The sequence below is a fragment of the Pomacea canaliculata genome, linkage group LG1 (assembly GCF_003073045.1).
Source record: "Pomacea canaliculata isolate SZHN2017 linkage group LG1, ASM307304v1, whole genome shotgun sequence".
Lineage (NCBI taxonomy): Eukaryota > Metazoa > Mollusca > Gastropoda > Architaenioglossa > Ampullariidae > Pomacea > Pomacea canaliculata.
In genome coordinates, this window is record NC_037590.1 from 33939918 (window position 1) to 33956725 (window position 16808).

The 16808-nt window shown below is 36.6% G+C and overlaps 2 protein-coding genes across 2 annotated transcripts; both read right to left on the minus strand.

Annotated features, from left to right (window-relative positions):
- Nucleotides 1-945: 945 nt before the first annotated feature.
- On the minus strand, nucleotides 946-13332 carry LOC112561862 (general vesicular transport factor p115-like). Its single transcript, XM_025234681.1, has 22 exons — nucleotides 13186-13332; nucleotides 12648-12734; nucleotides 12162-12226; nucleotides 11704-11777; nucleotides 11347-11447; nucleotides 10984-11142; nucleotides 10486-10606; nucleotides 9942-10211; nucleotides 9586-9650; nucleotides 8294-8382; nucleotides 7455-7609; nucleotides 7022-7230; nucleotides 6448-6558; nucleotides 5950-6071; nucleotides 5377-5558; nucleotides 4478-4587; nucleotides 4082-4220; nucleotides 3587-3711; nucleotides 3109-3324; nucleotides 2663-2815; nucleotides 2139-2300; nucleotides 946-1898 (listed from the first exon to the last, which is right to left on the minus strand). Exons 1-22 carry the CDS (start codon nucleotides 13249-13251, stop codon nucleotides 1839-1841), a joined length of 2841 nt encoding a protein of 946 aa, XP_025090466.1. The 5' UTR covers nucleotides 13252-13332; the 3' UTR covers nucleotides 946-1838.
- A 1558-nt stretch (nucleotides 13333-14890) lies between these two features.
- LOC112567043 (complement C1q-like protein 3) lies at nucleotides 14891-16796 on the minus strand. The gene is made up of 3 exons (XM_025243533.1): nucleotides 16492-16796; nucleotides 15976-16154; nucleotides 14891-15395 (listed from the first exon to the last, which is right to left on the minus strand). Exons 1-3 carry the CDS (start codon nucleotides 16691-16693, stop codon nucleotides 15168-15170), a joined length of 609 nt encoding a protein of 202 aa, XP_025099318.1. The 5' UTR covers nucleotides 16694-16796; the 3' UTR covers nucleotides 14891-15167.
- Between the last annotated feature and the right edge of the window lie 12 nt (nucleotides 16797-16808).

Genomic DNA, 16808 nt, shown 5'->3' on the forward strand with positions numbered 1-16808 from the left:
ATTGTCACACCAGTGTCGTAGGAAGATGTTCGGCTTTACGGGTGCTGGGGTGGGAGGTGGAGCAAAGTACGATGACAGTAAACGACGTTCGCACTATGCACATTACGAAACAAAGAGTGAATCCTGCCATGCACACACGCACATACACGTTGGTAGCATCACGACACATATATACTGCTTTCGGTGTTAAAAGACCAAGCAACACTAAACAAGAAATAAAACTCGTAGAAAATGACTCGTTCGACTATCACAATCACAAAAAATATGCAATATTTAAAATAAGCTTTATAATCATATTACATTAAAGCTTTGCAAGTCAGTATGACAGAAGAACTGTCTGTATTCAATTCTATTCATGAACTTCACTGCCATTTCATCCGAATTTATCAGATCAACCCACTAACGTGCACCATGAGGCATTTATTCAAAGGAGTCTGTGTCATGGAACTTCTCATATGTTTTTATTCATTTTAAAGCAGAAAACCAGAGTAATTGTGATAGTAAGATAGTTTCAAAAGCTTGTCGATCTCACTTGCATTTTCTCAGTCTTTGACTTATCTAACCCCCCCCTCCCATCACGTTGGTCTAGTTCCAAGACATGCATCGGAAGGGAAATAAGGTCGACACTAAGGTTGACGGAGGAAAAATTAGCTTGCAAATTGGAAGGGGTGGAATGATCGTTCTTTACAGGATCTGCTCGTGACTGCTAAAAACAGGTCCAGGTTGCGAGCCATATCAGCAGCCGCTGCGTCTATCCAGCCGTCCGTCTCCCTCTCCTCCAACTCTACCGCCAACCGGTACCAACGGACCATTTATCTACTTTAACGAATGGAAGCTTTGCAACTACTTCCTCTTCAATCATGTCATTTCTTCTGCTAACAGGTGCAAAAAAATTACCTCCATAAAAGGGGGCAAAAGGCAAAACAAAAAACGATGACTCATTAATACTAGAAAATATGCTGTATTCAACAACTGAAACAGTAACGCTGTCATAACAATGTCATCTGCAAGTTTACAATGAATATACAAAGTTTCCACATAATACAATTCATGTACAACTTCAACTTATTCTCACTGCTGCTAGTCACAAGTCAGAGATCAGTGTCTGAACTCAGATTTCTTGATCATCACAACACTGAAATGATATAATTTAACCTGGAAATAGCAACCTAACTCTTGTATACCAGCTCACTGCATATCCAAAATACATTGCATTTGTACATTGCAACTGTACAGAAATACACAAGTAATGAAAGAATAAGAATCTTTGTGAAGAAACAGTGAAGTCTGCAAAGAGTAAAGTTCTAGAAATCACAGAACACTCTTTTCTGCAAGCAAGTTCAGAAATCTGGGTGCCAGAGATCCATGATGCATACAAAAAAACAATATAAAGAACATGAATTTATATCATTATTCACAGAGTTCCTTTCTAGGAAAGTTGTTTTAATAAGCACATTTGCCATCACCCATAACACAATTCCTTGTCCCGTTTAGCTATGCGGAGCTGCACTAATGTCTCTGTAGAAATAGGCTTCAAGCCATAAAAAAAAAAAAAAAAAAAAAATAGCTGTTCAAGATATTCAGGATCTTAAACAGAAGTGTAATGGTGAAAGGGTATTTCCTGACAACTCAGGTAATAGGACCATTTTCATGTGCAGGGTTGTCTCATGATATCAGAAGGTACCCAGAAGTCCCTGTTAATATCAACCAACTGTTATTTTGCATGGAAATATCTCATTTTGCATAAGGCAATCTACACTCTTGTCACGCAAGACCTTTGTGGGGAGTGCTAAAGAAATGACACAAGTTAAAGCCAACATTAAACCCTACACCATCTATCAGGCCTCTTCTCCCATCTCTTCCTCCTCATCATCAAATTCCTCTTCGTCTTCTTCCACCTGTAATGATAATACAAAAGTTATCCCACCTGAGGTTCAGGCACAACCAAACGTTTTACGAAAAGACGGTGCACAGTTTCAAAAAAAAAAAAAAAGCCAGGATTTCTGAATTGGATAAACACAATCCTGGAAGCAGTTTTATCTATCATCACTGCCTCTGGCTAAATTTACAGTTTCTGTCAGATAAACTAATCACAGTTGGCTTCCAAACAACCCACTGTAACCAAAAACAGGACTTACAACTTGGCCGAGGTCTTTAAGACGTTGTTTGAATTTGTTGATTTTGCCATCCTGGTCAGCCAGCAGTACCAAAAGGTCATCTTGCTCCTTCTTTAATGTCTCCAGCTCTTCATTTAAAGACCGCTTATCTTCTGCTTCTGCTTCTCGTTCCTCTTCAAGGACCTTAAAACAGATAACAAAAAGAAAAAAATAATTAAGAAATAAAATAATCCATCTCTGGAGATATTAAAACCAGCTGTACCACCGACTTTTGAGGATTCTTACAAACAGACTTATTTGAAAAAATTAAAATCTTTCAAGTTAAGCTCTTTATTGCAGCCATGGGAGATGTATCTTTTCTTCTTTTTTGGTCTGATCCCAGTTCCCCTAAGAACTGCATTATTATGTAATGGGAAAGAATGAATCGGGGAGGAAAAACTTGTTCCCACATCTCCAATATCTCTAGAGTTTTGCTAATACACTTTGATGACCAGAAACTGCACTATGCGCTACTAGAAGATAAGCCAAGTGAATGGATTCCATACCCTGATTTTGTTTGCTAGCTTTAGATTTTCTTCATTTGATTTCTTTAAGCGTTCCTGTAAGGATGTCTTCTCCTCGCTCAGTCGCCTGATCTCTTCAGTCATTTCCGTGACTCTTGAGTCCAGAAAACCCTGACTATTTGAAGAGTTGTTTTGCTGCAAAAAATTATAAAAAAGGAAAATACCTATGAATAGAAGTAAAATGCAACAATAGTTATTGTTGTTTTAATACCTTTTAATTTAACAAAATTAGCCTACATGCTAAAGAGGTAATGGAGCAGCACAAAAACAAGAAAGTAAAAATCTTAATAAAGGGAAACTGTGCATGTATGTCATGATAGGAAATGAAGAACATGAAACCGAGTTAAACTGACAAAAGCTAGTCTCTAGTCTTGACATTTCCTTGAATGAACGTCACACTTTCACTAAACATCAGTAGTAACACTTACTAGCTGTAGCAAATCCTGCTGAGAGCCCTCGAGCTGAGACCTGAGGGTAGATATTTCGGTGTCTTTCTGATCACAGTTCACCCTCAGATCTTTCAGTTCCATGTTTAATCTATTGATTGAGATCTGAAGTACTGCTGCTTCACTGGGGCTGTTCTCCTTGTTCTCATCACCAATCTGAGAAGCTAGGCTGGCTTCTAAAGTGGTGAGACTGGTGGTCTATCAACATAAACAGATACTGAGAAATGTTTTTTGTTTTTTTAATCCAATCTTTTATTTCCATGAGATCTTGCACCACAGCTATTAAAGTGAAAGGAAAAAGAGTGACTATTAAAATTGTTTCCATGTTACAGGCTTTATTGTACATGCTGACATCAGGCAGACCTGATGGAATGAGTGATATATAAAATGTCTTAAATGAGTAAGGAAGACTATTTATTGCTGCTTGCAGCAGGCCATGGGAGAAGAAACATCTTCTCACCAGTTGTTCTATCTGTAAATCTTTCTCTGCCACTTGAAACCTGAGCATCTGTATCTCTTTCTGAAACTTCTCTACATTATCACCACCAGGAGGTGTTCCTTGCAAATGGTTACTAGACTGGCTTCCTGAAACACATCAACAATACAGTCACTATCCCCCACAGTTCACTTGTCAGCATGGAAAGTTCCCTTATTAAAAACATATATATATATTTAAAAAAACAACTAAACAATACCCACTTCTCTCTCTCTCTTACCAAAGCATCTGCAGGTACCAGGTGGATGCTAAAGCACTAGCTGGATGCTAACCCAAGTTGTCAGCTAAAATCCTTAAAAGATATTAGGTCCTAGCAGCCAGCTAACATGACCCTGGTCTACTAATAAGATCTAAACCTTCATTGTTGAGAACAAACCATGGTCTTCTACCAGAAGAAATGCAGTACCAGTAAAATTATCTAAATGATCCCGGAGTGCTCAAACTTCTCAAAAACCTAACCTTTCTGGGCCTTTAGAAGGGCATTCTGGTCCTTTAGCTGTTGAACCTGTGATCTCAACTCATCAATAGTTGCTGTAGCAGCGGAGTGTTTTGACTGAAGCTCTAGGACACGTTGGGACATATCATTCAGCTTTTGGTCCTGTTATAACAGATTACATTTATTTTTACTTATAGCAACAGATACATTGTCCACTTAAAAAAATCAAAGATGGCCTAAATAACAGATTCAGAGGACACAGAAGTATTTTATTTTCTGCCACCTACAGGCCAAAGTAAAAATAAAAGATCCATGTTTGTTCTCAGTGAGAAAGAGACAGAAAGGGTTGGTAGATGTATTCTGATACTACTTTATTTCAAGAAGCTGATGAATGCGAAAACAGTAAAAGCCATTCTCACTTGTTCTTTAATGACTTCCTTATAGTTTTCCACAAGGTTTTCATGTTCTCTGCGACTAGTTGCTTTTAATCCAGAGTTCTCCTCACCAGACACAGCAACTAATACGTCATCTATTAAAAGAGAGTAACATATTTTAGCACCAGGACCATCTTGCTTTGGGAAAATTACACAATTTAAACAAGGAATTGTTATTGTCTCATATAAAATATATATGCAACATACCTGGAGTTTAATTATTTAATAGTAATGATTAATGTATTTATAAAGCACCCACTCTTGCTACAGCAATCCATGGTGCTCACATGGACACACACTATGGCAGAATTGGAAAAAAAAAAATTTTGAAAAAAAAGAGAGCAGTAAATAAGGAGTGGCAGTTCAATCTTGGTGAGTGGACCAGAGACAGAAAAGGAATGTGGACCAAATGTATAAAGTCAAGTCCAATGAATGCAAAGCCTGAGGGGATCATAGAAGAGTGGAGAGGATGAGGAGATAAGTAAATATCAAGTTGGATATGTTGGTGGCAGGCAAAGTTATTAAGAGACCTCTAATGGAGGACGTTGACTTGATATTGAATGTCTTCAGAAAGTGGAAGTCAGAAGAGTACAGTAAGGTATGACTGGTTTTCTTCTTATAACAAATGAGATAAACAGTTGTGGACACATATAAAAATATGGATGGTAGAATCAAGAAGGGCAGAAAAAGAAAAGTTACTGTAATAGAGTTCCCAAAGTATTTAAAAAAGAAGACATCTTGACAAAAAATTTATGCAAATCTTCTGATTAATGTACTTTATATAACCCTTTGTAAATAACGATTTCACACTACATGTATATGTTTCAGGCTTTGAAAGAAAAACAGGTCTCCACTAGTCATTTTAAGTAGCTTAGAACACTCACTTTCCAGATTCTTGAACAGTTTGGTAAACTCATGATCGAAGACTATTTCACTAGGATGCTTGTAGTTAAGATGAGGTTTCTTGGCTGCCCGAGTATAGTTTTCGTTTTTTGCAACCTGAGTTAATTTGTCTGCAAAAACCTCTTCACCAATTCTGTTCTGTATTACTTCTTTTAATGATGCTCTGAAATCATCAATCAATCAATCAACCAACCTGTTTTTTTATAATTTGTGTCACTTAAAATTTGTTCTTGGGGGAGAGTGGCAAGGCAAAAGAGTAACATTATTTTCTCTAACAGTTTTATGACTTGGTCTAAAAGGTTTCTTAAGTAAGGAGTTCTAACTGGCAAAATTCGCAGTGATAGAATAATTAAATATTGATTTGTTCTTTTTTATTTTGTACTTCATCCTTATGTACATTAATCACTTTAATAAGCTTTCCAACTATAGTCAGCTTTTTTTAAAATCCTGTGACATACATTTTTAAAAGAATTATACAACAACACTTGTTCCCTTAAAGAACACATAAAAGAAGGGAATGATAATTTGTAAATAAAAGCAATAAATCAACATACTTTGTGAATGATGAATTTTGATTATCATTGAAGACCATACAAAGTCCTAGCAGGAAGGCACACAGTCCTTGCACTATCAGTTCCAGCTCATCTCCCTCTGATGATGATACTTGGGAAATCAGCTATTGGGTGTTAAGGGGTACAGAGATATTTTACAGTTTTCTGACATGCACATGAATATATTTTTATGTTTCAATTTTACACCGCCGCTTCATTCACATTGACAATTACTTCAACCCCTCCCTCTCTTTATAAAATAATTTTGTTTTGATAAAGTTCTGAACTGAATGTGCTACATATTAACATTTATGCAAACTAAAGAACTGTGCACAGACATGTTTGCTTCGCCTTTTCTAAGACTTGTTTCAGCTTCTGTACATGCATGCCTGAATGTTCCCATACTCATATCTCCATGGGTTTACATTTCTTATATTCCCACAAACAACTATGCATCTTTAGAAGCAGGTACATCTATCCCTCTTCAAAGAAAATGGATACATAAGACACGTTGGCTGAATTTGTAAGGAAATGGTTGACTGCAATTGGACAATCTGCCATCCAGGTACACAAAAGCATCAAAAGACCTATGCGGGTCTGAAGTTTGGCGCCCTGTTTTTCAATACAAATAAAATTTTCAATGTAAATTGTCTTTCTGCGATACTTACCAGACAACCCGACCAAAGGAGTTATTTAAATACAAACAAATAAATGAATTTATATGAAAAAACAATAGCACAAACTTTCAGCAGGCATCGATTTTCAAAGTCTGTCAATGTCACTTCTCTGTCCCTCCCAGACAGTTTTAAATGCCCTCAAAAATTCATACAATAATTATCACTACTTTTTTTATGTGCATGAGACAGCACCTGATCTATGTATATCACCACTTTAAAGATCTAGCCAACTCCATAAAAAATTCTGTTTCTCCAAGAAAGAGTGCCAAAATCCATAACATGATTCTTAATATCTTGGTGACAGGTGAATTAGCTACTGAACCACCAAGTGCCTCTTTCCATTTTTGTTTTTATGTCTACCAGAGCTTCTGGCAATAAGGCCAGTTTTATCAACAGACCTGGGCCAGAATGTTGCAGCATTGTTGCAGGAGTGAAACAGGTGGGTTACCCAGACTTGTGGCCAGCTGTACCCTTAACAGTTGTCCCCTATTGTTGGTATTTCTACCAATCACTGCATGTAACAGGGCCACAGCTGCAAACCAGTTGGACAGTGAGTCTGTACTAAACAGACCCCCACAGAGCAGCTGGCCAGCTGTGATAGTGTTGACTGCAAGACAACCTCAATCTTTTAACAGCAGGACATGTCTAAAAGCACATTTATGAAAGGAAAAGAAAACATAAATGCTAATAGAAGTTATCAGAGCAAGCATGTTGTATAACCACATTATTAAATACTATTACCTTAAAAAGCAGTCTAAATCATCTGAAATGGCATTTTCACCAGAAATGTAAACAAATTAGCTGCATGGAGTTTTAAGAAATATGCTTTACCATCAGCAGTTGTAGGCAAAAGTGTCTGGATGATCTGTGACTGACCAACTTCATTCTTGTACAAGAAAGACTGGAAGCAATACAACACAGCACACCGAAGTACAAATGGCTGTTTCTCGTTCACCATGGACATCAGTAGCACCACAATGGCAGGTCTGCACAAAGAGATACTCACTCTCAACCAAGAGCTTGTAATTTGAAATCTTTTCCATAGGCAATGCTCCCATGTCTGCTTAAGTTAAAATAGTAAGAGAGTAAATACAGAGTTAAAAAAATATGACTACAGAATATTTCTTTATACCCCAAAGAAAGGTCTTGTAGAAAAGTAAAAGTGATAGAGTAATAAAGATAAAATCATCTATCTCTATATTACTCATGTCTCTGTGGTGATTATGATGTAAACAAACCTACAGATGTGTATAAAAATTAATGATTATGGTCTAAACAAACCAACTGCCAGTTATAAAACACTATGATGTTGACACAGAAATGATATTGCCTACTGGTATATTTCTCGTGTCTTTTCTCCATTGTTAAGTGACACAGAACTGTGTTAATGTTCAACAACCATTTTCTGTCACTGTACTTTTTTAGTCAGGAATTAAGGGGGCACTTTTTCGGCAAAAACCTGGAGAAGACGGACCAAAACTAAAAAAATCCTTTTTACCAGTATGGTGAACACCATTCATTTAATGCTTCTTTTACAGTTTACACCAGTGAATGCAAATGTCTTGATAGCTCTATAGATCAATTCCATCAAAACACCCATATTGAACGAGATATTCTAAAGCTTAATTGCATCATACACCTGTATTAAATGCGTTAAAGCACTCACAGACCTTGGAGGATTGGAAGGTGCCAAGACTGAAGCAAAGTACTCCTGATTAGCCTGGTTCCCACGAATGACCTCAGAAACAGTGTTGATTGTCTGTCAGAGATAACCAGTCTTGATTTTCTAAACATAATGCATTTCATGAGTTTTGAGACAGATCTATCAAAGATAATTTATTCCTCCGATCTTGGTAATCTATACAATAAGATGATATATCCTAAGGCAGAGATGCTGTTGAAAGCATACCATGGTAATGATACCAAAACACAATGATATTTTCTGTTAAACAAAATTTAAGCTGCTTTATTCCAAAAGCAGTATACTTTCACTTTTGAAAGACATGTGTTGGCATAAAAACAATAGTCCAAAAGCCTCATGAAGAGTGAAAATATGAGCCATATTGCTGATAAGAGAGAAAAGAGATAAGACAATTTCAGCTCAACACAGTCACTACATAACTAGAGGCAGGAAGCACAGATATCCTGACAATTTAGGATACAATGCTTTAAAAAAAATATATTTTCATATGAGATTTTGAAATACTCTTAGGGTATCCACTTTCATTTTAGCAATTTACGGCTTGGAAATACGTTCTTATTCATGGAGTAAATGTAATTTTTTTGACTTTCCATATCTGGCAGAAAGAAAAGAGTTCCTCAAATAGCTTAAACCGGTATTAAAGGTAGTAATAGTATTAAAACATTTACTGTGTAAAATTTTGAGACTTTCTGAGACTACCCATTTCCATTAGCCATTGAGACAGATGAAGCAATATTTCACATCACATATAACATTTAGAGCTTATTTATTATTTTTCTGCATGGTTTTATTTACTGAGGACAAACCAAAACTGTGCTTCTGGACACCTAAACCAGACTTGGATGCAAGTATGAAGATGAAAGAACCAGTTGTTGCATGCAACTTTGTGAGGAGAGCAATCCCTTTCTCTCTTCCATTTACCTTCTTGCTCAAGAAACTGCATAAAAAGGCATCCTAGAATTTTACAGGGGTCCAAAATAAATTATTACAATGAAGGTAATTAAGTGGCAGTCACAGCCACTGTAGTCATTGTTTTATTATTATTACTTTGCCTATAAAACTGACAAAAATTTGCACATGCGCTAAGTTGGCTTCAGGGGCAGCAACTCAGGCCATTTATAGAAAAAAAATGTGATGAGAGAAAAAGAAACAATACTTAGTCTCTAAGATAACTTATAGGGTACTTGACAAACACATATTCATTTTCCACATTATAAAAGTTACTTTCTATTGATGATACACAGAAAGAGTTAAGCTCACCTCTGTCAGGACATCAGCTGGCACACCACTAGCCATAAGTATAGAACACAACTGTTGCAACAATCCTGTGAAAAGGAAATGAAATACAACAATTAGCAGGAACCTCATAAGACTGATATTCCTGTGAAGATTCATAACATCTTTGTAACTAAAAACAGTTTACTTAATAATAAATGATATGAAACTTTACCTGGATTAAAATTTGTACGTAAGATTAACTCCTGGTTTATTGGTGTAAACTCTTAAGAACATTCTAGTAAATATTTTAATGTTTATACCCATGTGAACACTACTACATACGCAATCCAAAAACAAACAAAAAAAAAAAAAGAAAGGAAGAAAGAAAAATGTCTTACCACACTGGTTCATTACTTTCTGGCAAGCCACAGTCTGATTCTGGGGGTTGCTAGGGGAGACCAGAGTGCGCACCAGCTGCAGGATGAGGTGTATATTGGTGACTTTCTGTGCTGACCAACCAGATTGCTTGCTTGGTGCTGATGCTGAGCCCAGCTCCAGAAATGGTGAAATGCGTTGAATGTAGCTGCCCTCTTTGAAAAAGTTTTGGTTGGATGCATTGTTCTTCAAGAGGTTGAGAAGAAGTAAAAGGCAGTCCTCCACTACTATGCCTAAAAAATGAAATCAAAGGGAAATTAGCAGTGACTCTTTGTAAAATGTTCTGAACAAAAACATTCTGATCTAAAAACAAAACCAACACTACTTCATTTTTATTTAACAATTTATGGCAAATAAAACATTTTTAATTCAAAGGTTTATGAATACTATTTAAGTTAATTCAGAAAATTTTATTTTTTTCATTCTGCCATAACTTCTGTGAAGGAGATGAAAGACAAAAATCAATAATACTCATACCTATCATGTCATTTTATAACTCTAACCTACCTCCATCACTGGCCCCTTCCTCCACAATAATATCTAGAATTCTCTCAAAGGCATTTTCAAAAGCCACAATCTTTTGAATGTTTGCATGTCCCTTTGTCAGCTGATTTAAAAGCAGCAAAGCCTAGTAACGAAAAGAAATGTTACTGAATGATTTCTTTACAGTAAACTCAGATAACAGATTATTAAGTCATTCACGATACTTGAACCTTTTTCATCCAGCTTTAACATTTTCGTAATGTAAGCTGACAGGTTAGGGGAAAAAAGCTACATATGCATGGAGTTTACTACTCTTCCTGCTTTATAATAATGGAACATGAATAAGATTGACTAGGTCATTAAAGACATGTATATGAGGTATACGTAAAATTACATGTAATAAAATTTTTTCTTTGTAACCTTACCAATGCAAAGACTTGAGAAAAATAAATAAGAAATAAATTTTACAAAAGAAAGATAAACAAGTGATGGCAGGCATTCAAAGAATGGTGATTTATTTACATCATTGCGGATGATCTCGCGACTGTCAACCAACAGGTCCATGAGTTTGGATACTGCCATTGGAATTACAAGAATGCATTCTTGAAGATCTTTAAGCCTGTTGGTCAGCAGCACAGTCAAGAGCCTCACAGTTGGCCATCGGATATGAAAATCATACTCCTGAACACATCACATGCACATAAATATGCGAACATGTTTATTCATACATCTCAGCCTTGCCATAACTGCCTTTAACCACTAACAGTGAATAGGAACATGCCATAATATGCTTGACAGATAAATGAAACAAATTAAATGAATAAGTTTAAGAAATTATTAAAATATTTTTGAAGTATTAGTCAAAGGGTCATAACAAAGAAATACCTCTAATAAAGAAATAAGCATGGTAACATTCTCTTGCTTCTTGATAAAGATTTCAGTGAACTGCTCTCCCAGATCAACAGAAGATTTTGAGGTCATTTCATCTGGACAAAACAGACATTATACTATAGCCACATGTAGATTACTCTACAGATCTAATAGATGTTATATAGATTCAAATTCTGGAATTATTGAATAACGTCAGGGAAACAGACATTTATATTTTATTTGGATACCCATATTTTTGTAATGAGACACCATAAAAAAAGTTCACACTAAAAAGTTTAAAATACTATGCAGATCAATAACAGCAGTTACATGTAACTATGAAACAAGCAGTTATACATAAGCATATCTTACCCTCTTCTGAAGGCTCATTTGACATCACGTTAAAAAGTGTGTCCAAAGCATAACCTGTGATTTCCACATCACTCCTATGGGGGAAAAAAAATCATAACCTTTTCTTATAAACAGCTGAAACCCAATTTGTACAAATGTGATTTTGAATGCATTATCTGAGCATATCATCTATAAATTAATAGCTACTGTCAATTTGAACTTAGTGGTAGTGACAACTTTACTGCACACTATAAAGAATTATTAATGTCCATAATGATTTAAACAATTGACAAAAGTTACGAACCTCTTTATCATAAAATAACCTAATACAAATAATCAGATAATTTGCAAACTTAAAGTGTTTAAACTTTTTTAAATATGAAGATTTTACAGCATATATCAATATCATGAATGAGAACTGTTTTAGAAAAACTGCATACATTTTACCACAACATGCACATATGTTATGATATTAATACCTATCAGTCTCCAGTACTTTGGTAAGAACATCCATTGCTTGGGTTCCAACTTCAAGCCGGAACTTCTGAAAGAGATGTTATTTCTTTTATTCCCCATGTAAGCACATGTGTTGGGTGCTACACCTAAATAAACTGTTAGGAATAAAAGGTTGGCAGTGGTCAAGAAAATAATATTTTTGCTTCTGAGTTTCATGAGTTCCATGATTAATTATCTAGTCTGATGTCCAGTGTGAATATATTCAGTAAACAGAATGCATTTATTAATGCAACATGTCAATAAGACATTCATATATCCTAGCAACAACCATTGTTTAAAATGGCAAATGGTTTTCTTCATGTTGTATAAAATTATTACTGTTCTGAATTGAAGCTTTGCAATTTCAAACATTGTCTCACCCCATACACCAATTACCCCATCCCCACATATACATACACAGAGGGTGAAAGAGAGAGCACAACAGAGTATTCAACAACGCGGTTCTGCACCTTTGACAACGCCTTGAGAGCTCTAACAGCATCTCGTCTGTCTTCAAGTAAAGATGAGGTTTGCACCCGATGGCACAATCTTTCAATCTAAAAAGCACGAAAAAGAAAATATATGAGTAAAGCCCTCACAAATACACATGAAATAAAGCTGTTTTCTTTTGAAAATCTGTTAATAAAACATTGTCATTGCTCTACTGCGAAGTGAAAAGATGTTGCAGTGCTACACGCCTGTCGCTCGGTAAAAACAAAGAACAGGGGTGTAGAAAATATCCGACAGCCGTCAAAAGTGATCTAGCCGAAAAGTCATGTACTATGTCTTGATATATGCCCCAAACAGAATTTTAAAAAAAAATCTGTTCATGCGTCTACAATAATAAGGAATACTTATAACTCGCCAAACACTAGTTTGGCGTCTGCTGTCGTGGTCACACTGACGTGTGCAAGCGGTTACAGATCAACATTAACTCATAACAGTCTTCTTTATAAATATTCTATTCATTAGCACTTCTCATCGAAAAGATTGTCTTTCACCACTTACCGTCTCAGCACTAGACGGTTGTTCACCGCCTTGCTGAGTTCCAAGAAAATTTCGGAAGTAGTCCATCTTGTGGTCGTGTCTTCCGGAAGACGCATGCGCCGACGTGGCATATCCCACAATGCTGTGGGAAAGGAACTAGCTGTCTGCTTCCGATTAAGTATTTCACTTCTGCTACAGCGTCTTTCCTGGGTGAAACAAAAAAGAAGAAAAAAAGGCATTTTTCAAAGCAGACATAGGGTCTGAATCCCTGTGCTCGATTCTGGTAATTTTTTTTCAGGCGTTTTTATATCGTCAGGACATCACGGTTTGCTGTCATGTGTTTCATTCTTTATAACGCTAGTCGCTAGAGGAAAGTATACGGGCTGAAAGAATTCTCTTCATAAACTACTTGTATTCATTAGAGACAAGCATAATAATAAATAATGTGAAAAATGTGAACTTATAACGCGCAGCATCACACAAAGATAGATTGCACTCTCTGCGCAGACCAGTAATGATAATTGACAGTGGACAGCTAGGTACTATAAGGACACGGAACAACATCCAAGATATGATCAGGTACAAGAGTAAAAAAAGCAATGGGTTATAAGTTATTAAGGGATATAAACAGTGTAAGATAGAGTCGTTATATTATATGATGGTTAGCACAACAGGCAGTGTTACAAAGGAGTTAAGAATAGTAATTCAGGGACAGTACTTAGTGAACAGCGTATATCATCCCCGGCCACATATATATATATAGTGGTCGATTCCATATGCTGCTACATTATTATTATTTAGCGTCGTAGAGACAGACACACGCGCACACATGCAGAAAATGACAATAACACTGGCAATGACAAGGGACATTTCTTTATTCCCGAGTGTGGTAGGATAAACAGAACTCAATTATTTTCTACATCTAACCCTCGTCTTAAGAAAAGTACTAAACTGCTATATAGACAGCTACAAAAACAGACATGACAGAGAGGTGAAGAAAGACGTAGTTACATAATATTTGTAGAACTTTCGTGTAGTTATGAATACCTGTTAACATTCATTCGATCTTATCCATGTCAGATGCGGGTGCTGCTACTATATAGGTTTGTCAATGGTGCATGTCGAGCGGGTATACAGAGAAAAGTTTTATGTGTAAAGAGAGAAACAAATTAATCAGGTACGCTTGCGAGTAAACACACGCTTGAATGACTGCATAAAATAAGCAGGTTGTCCACAAGGAGACATAATTGTGTGTGGGTAAACGCGGAAGGAACAATTGTGAAGCATAACCAAAAGGCAGCATTTTGACCTTATTTTAATGCCATTACAAGATTTCTTTACTTTTACTTTTGACAGAATGCTGTATGTTTTTTTTTTTTCTCTTTTCGTTCTTTCAGATGCTGATGTTGACAGTTGCTTTAGTGGATGGCATACAGTTAAGAAATCTACAGACAAAATCGGCGGTTCTAGATCCTTTTCATCACGGCAAGATATACAATATTTTGGGATGTATACGGTCGTGTTGATGTTAGACTAAGAACAAATCTGAGATAAAGATCAAAGGGCTCTTGATGAAAGAAACATCCACGAGAAAATGGTCACATTTGTTTTTTGTTTTTTTTAAACTGGAAAATTTAAAATATACATACAATCATCTACCTCTGTTAAATAATAGTTGCTGGGGTAAGAGAATAGCCAAACAGGTTAGAAAAAAACCCGATAAGAAAGCAGGAGGGGTGATTAGAAGGAGGCAGAATGACTTAGAGACACTATATATCACAAGCTTCCGTTTAACAAACTGACTAAAATTTTAATTAGCTGATAACTCCCATCCACTTCGATAGGAATTGGACAACAGACACATCGAAGTCGTAGTTTAACAGTTCCCCGATATCTGCACTCTTTTATTCCGTCAGCAATCCGCATATACAACCAAATCATGAGTAGGACATGTCTTTGAGTGAAGGTTCCCATGCAACTGACACCCGTTGTATTTTATCTTTTTAGGTAGAAGATATTCGAAACCCCGCAAACGTTGTGTAAAATTCTCCCCAGAACTGACTCCCCAGCGTTATCCTGACCATGATTCTCTCCCCTTGAACGAGGTGTGTAGTCACCATGGTGCTGCCGTTTTCAAAATTTGAGTAACCTACGTGCGCACGTGCCAGAGTCGACCCGTTTTTTGTGATGTCGAGAAACAAGCGTTCCTCGTCTAGGTTGTGAAGCATCGTCTGCAAAATAATAATAAAAAAACCACTCTTCATTCCTGTGCTGTACAAAATACCTGCTTAAAGGTCTACAAGAGTGCAATGATTTGTTTTCAAACAACTAGGTTGAGCTCAGAAGAGAGCACTTTTAGCAAAATCAGTGTAAAACTGTTTCGTTCTCAAGGTACAAGCCCACAAACATAATAAGCACATAACAAACCTAATATCAGGAATGTACATAGTGTACGTAGATGCACTTACGTCCTCAACGCTACAGTAGAGGATCTGCAATGATAGGTGAATGTGGCGTTTCCATTGACATTCATGACATTTTATGGCAGAGTGTGTGTGTGTGTGGAGTAAATGTTCACTCATATTTTTTTTTTTTTTTTTTTGACTGGGGAGGTACCTTATAATGAGCGTAAACCATAACCAGATAACTATAGTAACTTGAAAAAAATCGTATTAACTCTTGTCGACTATGATAGCAATAGAATGGAATGGCATTGTAAGAATATATTTGAGAAACAACTACAGCGACTGTTACAATCTTATATTGTCTCGTTTTTCTAAACACTGGAAATAGATTATTCAGCAGATTTACCTGAAGGAAAAAGACATAGGATCCTGCCACTGGGGCCGTGAAGAAGCCTGTCTCAGGATCGTAGCCATCGCCGGCGTTGTACACGACGTCGTCAAAAACGATCGTTTCGTACAGCCGCAGTCCATGGACATCGGCCAGCTTCTTCCTCGCTGTGAAGCCCACCGCACGCTGGGTGTCATCTTGTTTAAAGCAGATTATGTTTGAGAATAGAGGTTAAAAAAAAAAAAAAAATCACTAAGAAAAAGGATCACTAAAAAAGCGATTTTTGATTTCTTTCTTTTGGAAAAAAAGCCACCTTGACTGTATTTCATGACATTCATTTACAAAAAGTATTTATAAATTAGGTATGTATATGTACGTATAGCGTTGAATGGACGTGTTATTGGCTAAAATAAGATCAGAAGGAGGCTAGATAGGCTAACAAAATAAATGTAAAAAGTACACATGAAGAAGGTTTAGAAACTTGGCCTGTATAGTTTCTTCTTGTGTGTTTGTAGACAGGTGTGTAGCGTTTACCGATTCTGTTTTTGTTGGCTTCGACTTGCGCCGTCAGGTGAACCAGTTGTTGACTTAGCTGCTCCACAACAGCCTGCAACGGTGAGACGTCATCAGATCGTTTGCTGATACAGTTGATAACACAAGAGGATCCTGGCGACAGTACAGCCGAAGCCAGCACCAAAATCATGCTTATTGTGTTAGCTGCAACGAATGAACCCATTCTGGGAGCACCTGTTCGGGGTACTCAAGATGCAAAGTACAGGTAAACTTTGGGTTAAGCAGGATAGGAAATATTTTGGTGTCAGTGAGAACGTCAAACGTTTCGAACGCTATAT

Excerpts from the sequence above, each read along its gene's own strand:
- LOC112561862 (XM_025234681.1), bottom strand. The coding sequence starts at position 13,251 with ATGGACTACTTCCGAAATTTTCTTGGAACTCAGCAAGGCGGTGAACAA. Across the intron at positions 9,651-9,941 it reads GAAAGTAATGAACCAGTGTG|GATTGTTGCAACAGTTGTGT; the intron begins GTAAGACATTTT and ends TCCTTTTCACAG. Across the intron at positions 4,588-5,376 it reads ACTGTTCAAGAATCTGGAAA|ATGACGTATTAGTTGCTGTG; the intron begins GTGAGTGTTCTA and ends CTCTTTTAATAG.
- LOC112567043 (XM_025243533.1), bottom strand. The coding sequence starts at position 16,693 with ATGGGTTCATTCGTTGCAGCTAACACAATAAGCATGATTTTGGTGCTG. Across the intron at positions 16,155-16,491 it reads AGCCAACAAAAACAGAATCG|ATGACACCCAGCGTGCGGTG; the intron begins GTAAACGCTACA and ends GCTTTAAACAAG. Across the intron at positions 15,396-15,975 it reads CCTATGTCTTTTTCCTTCAG|ACGATGCTTCACAACCTAGA; the intron begins GTAAATCTGCTG and ends ATTATTTTGCAG.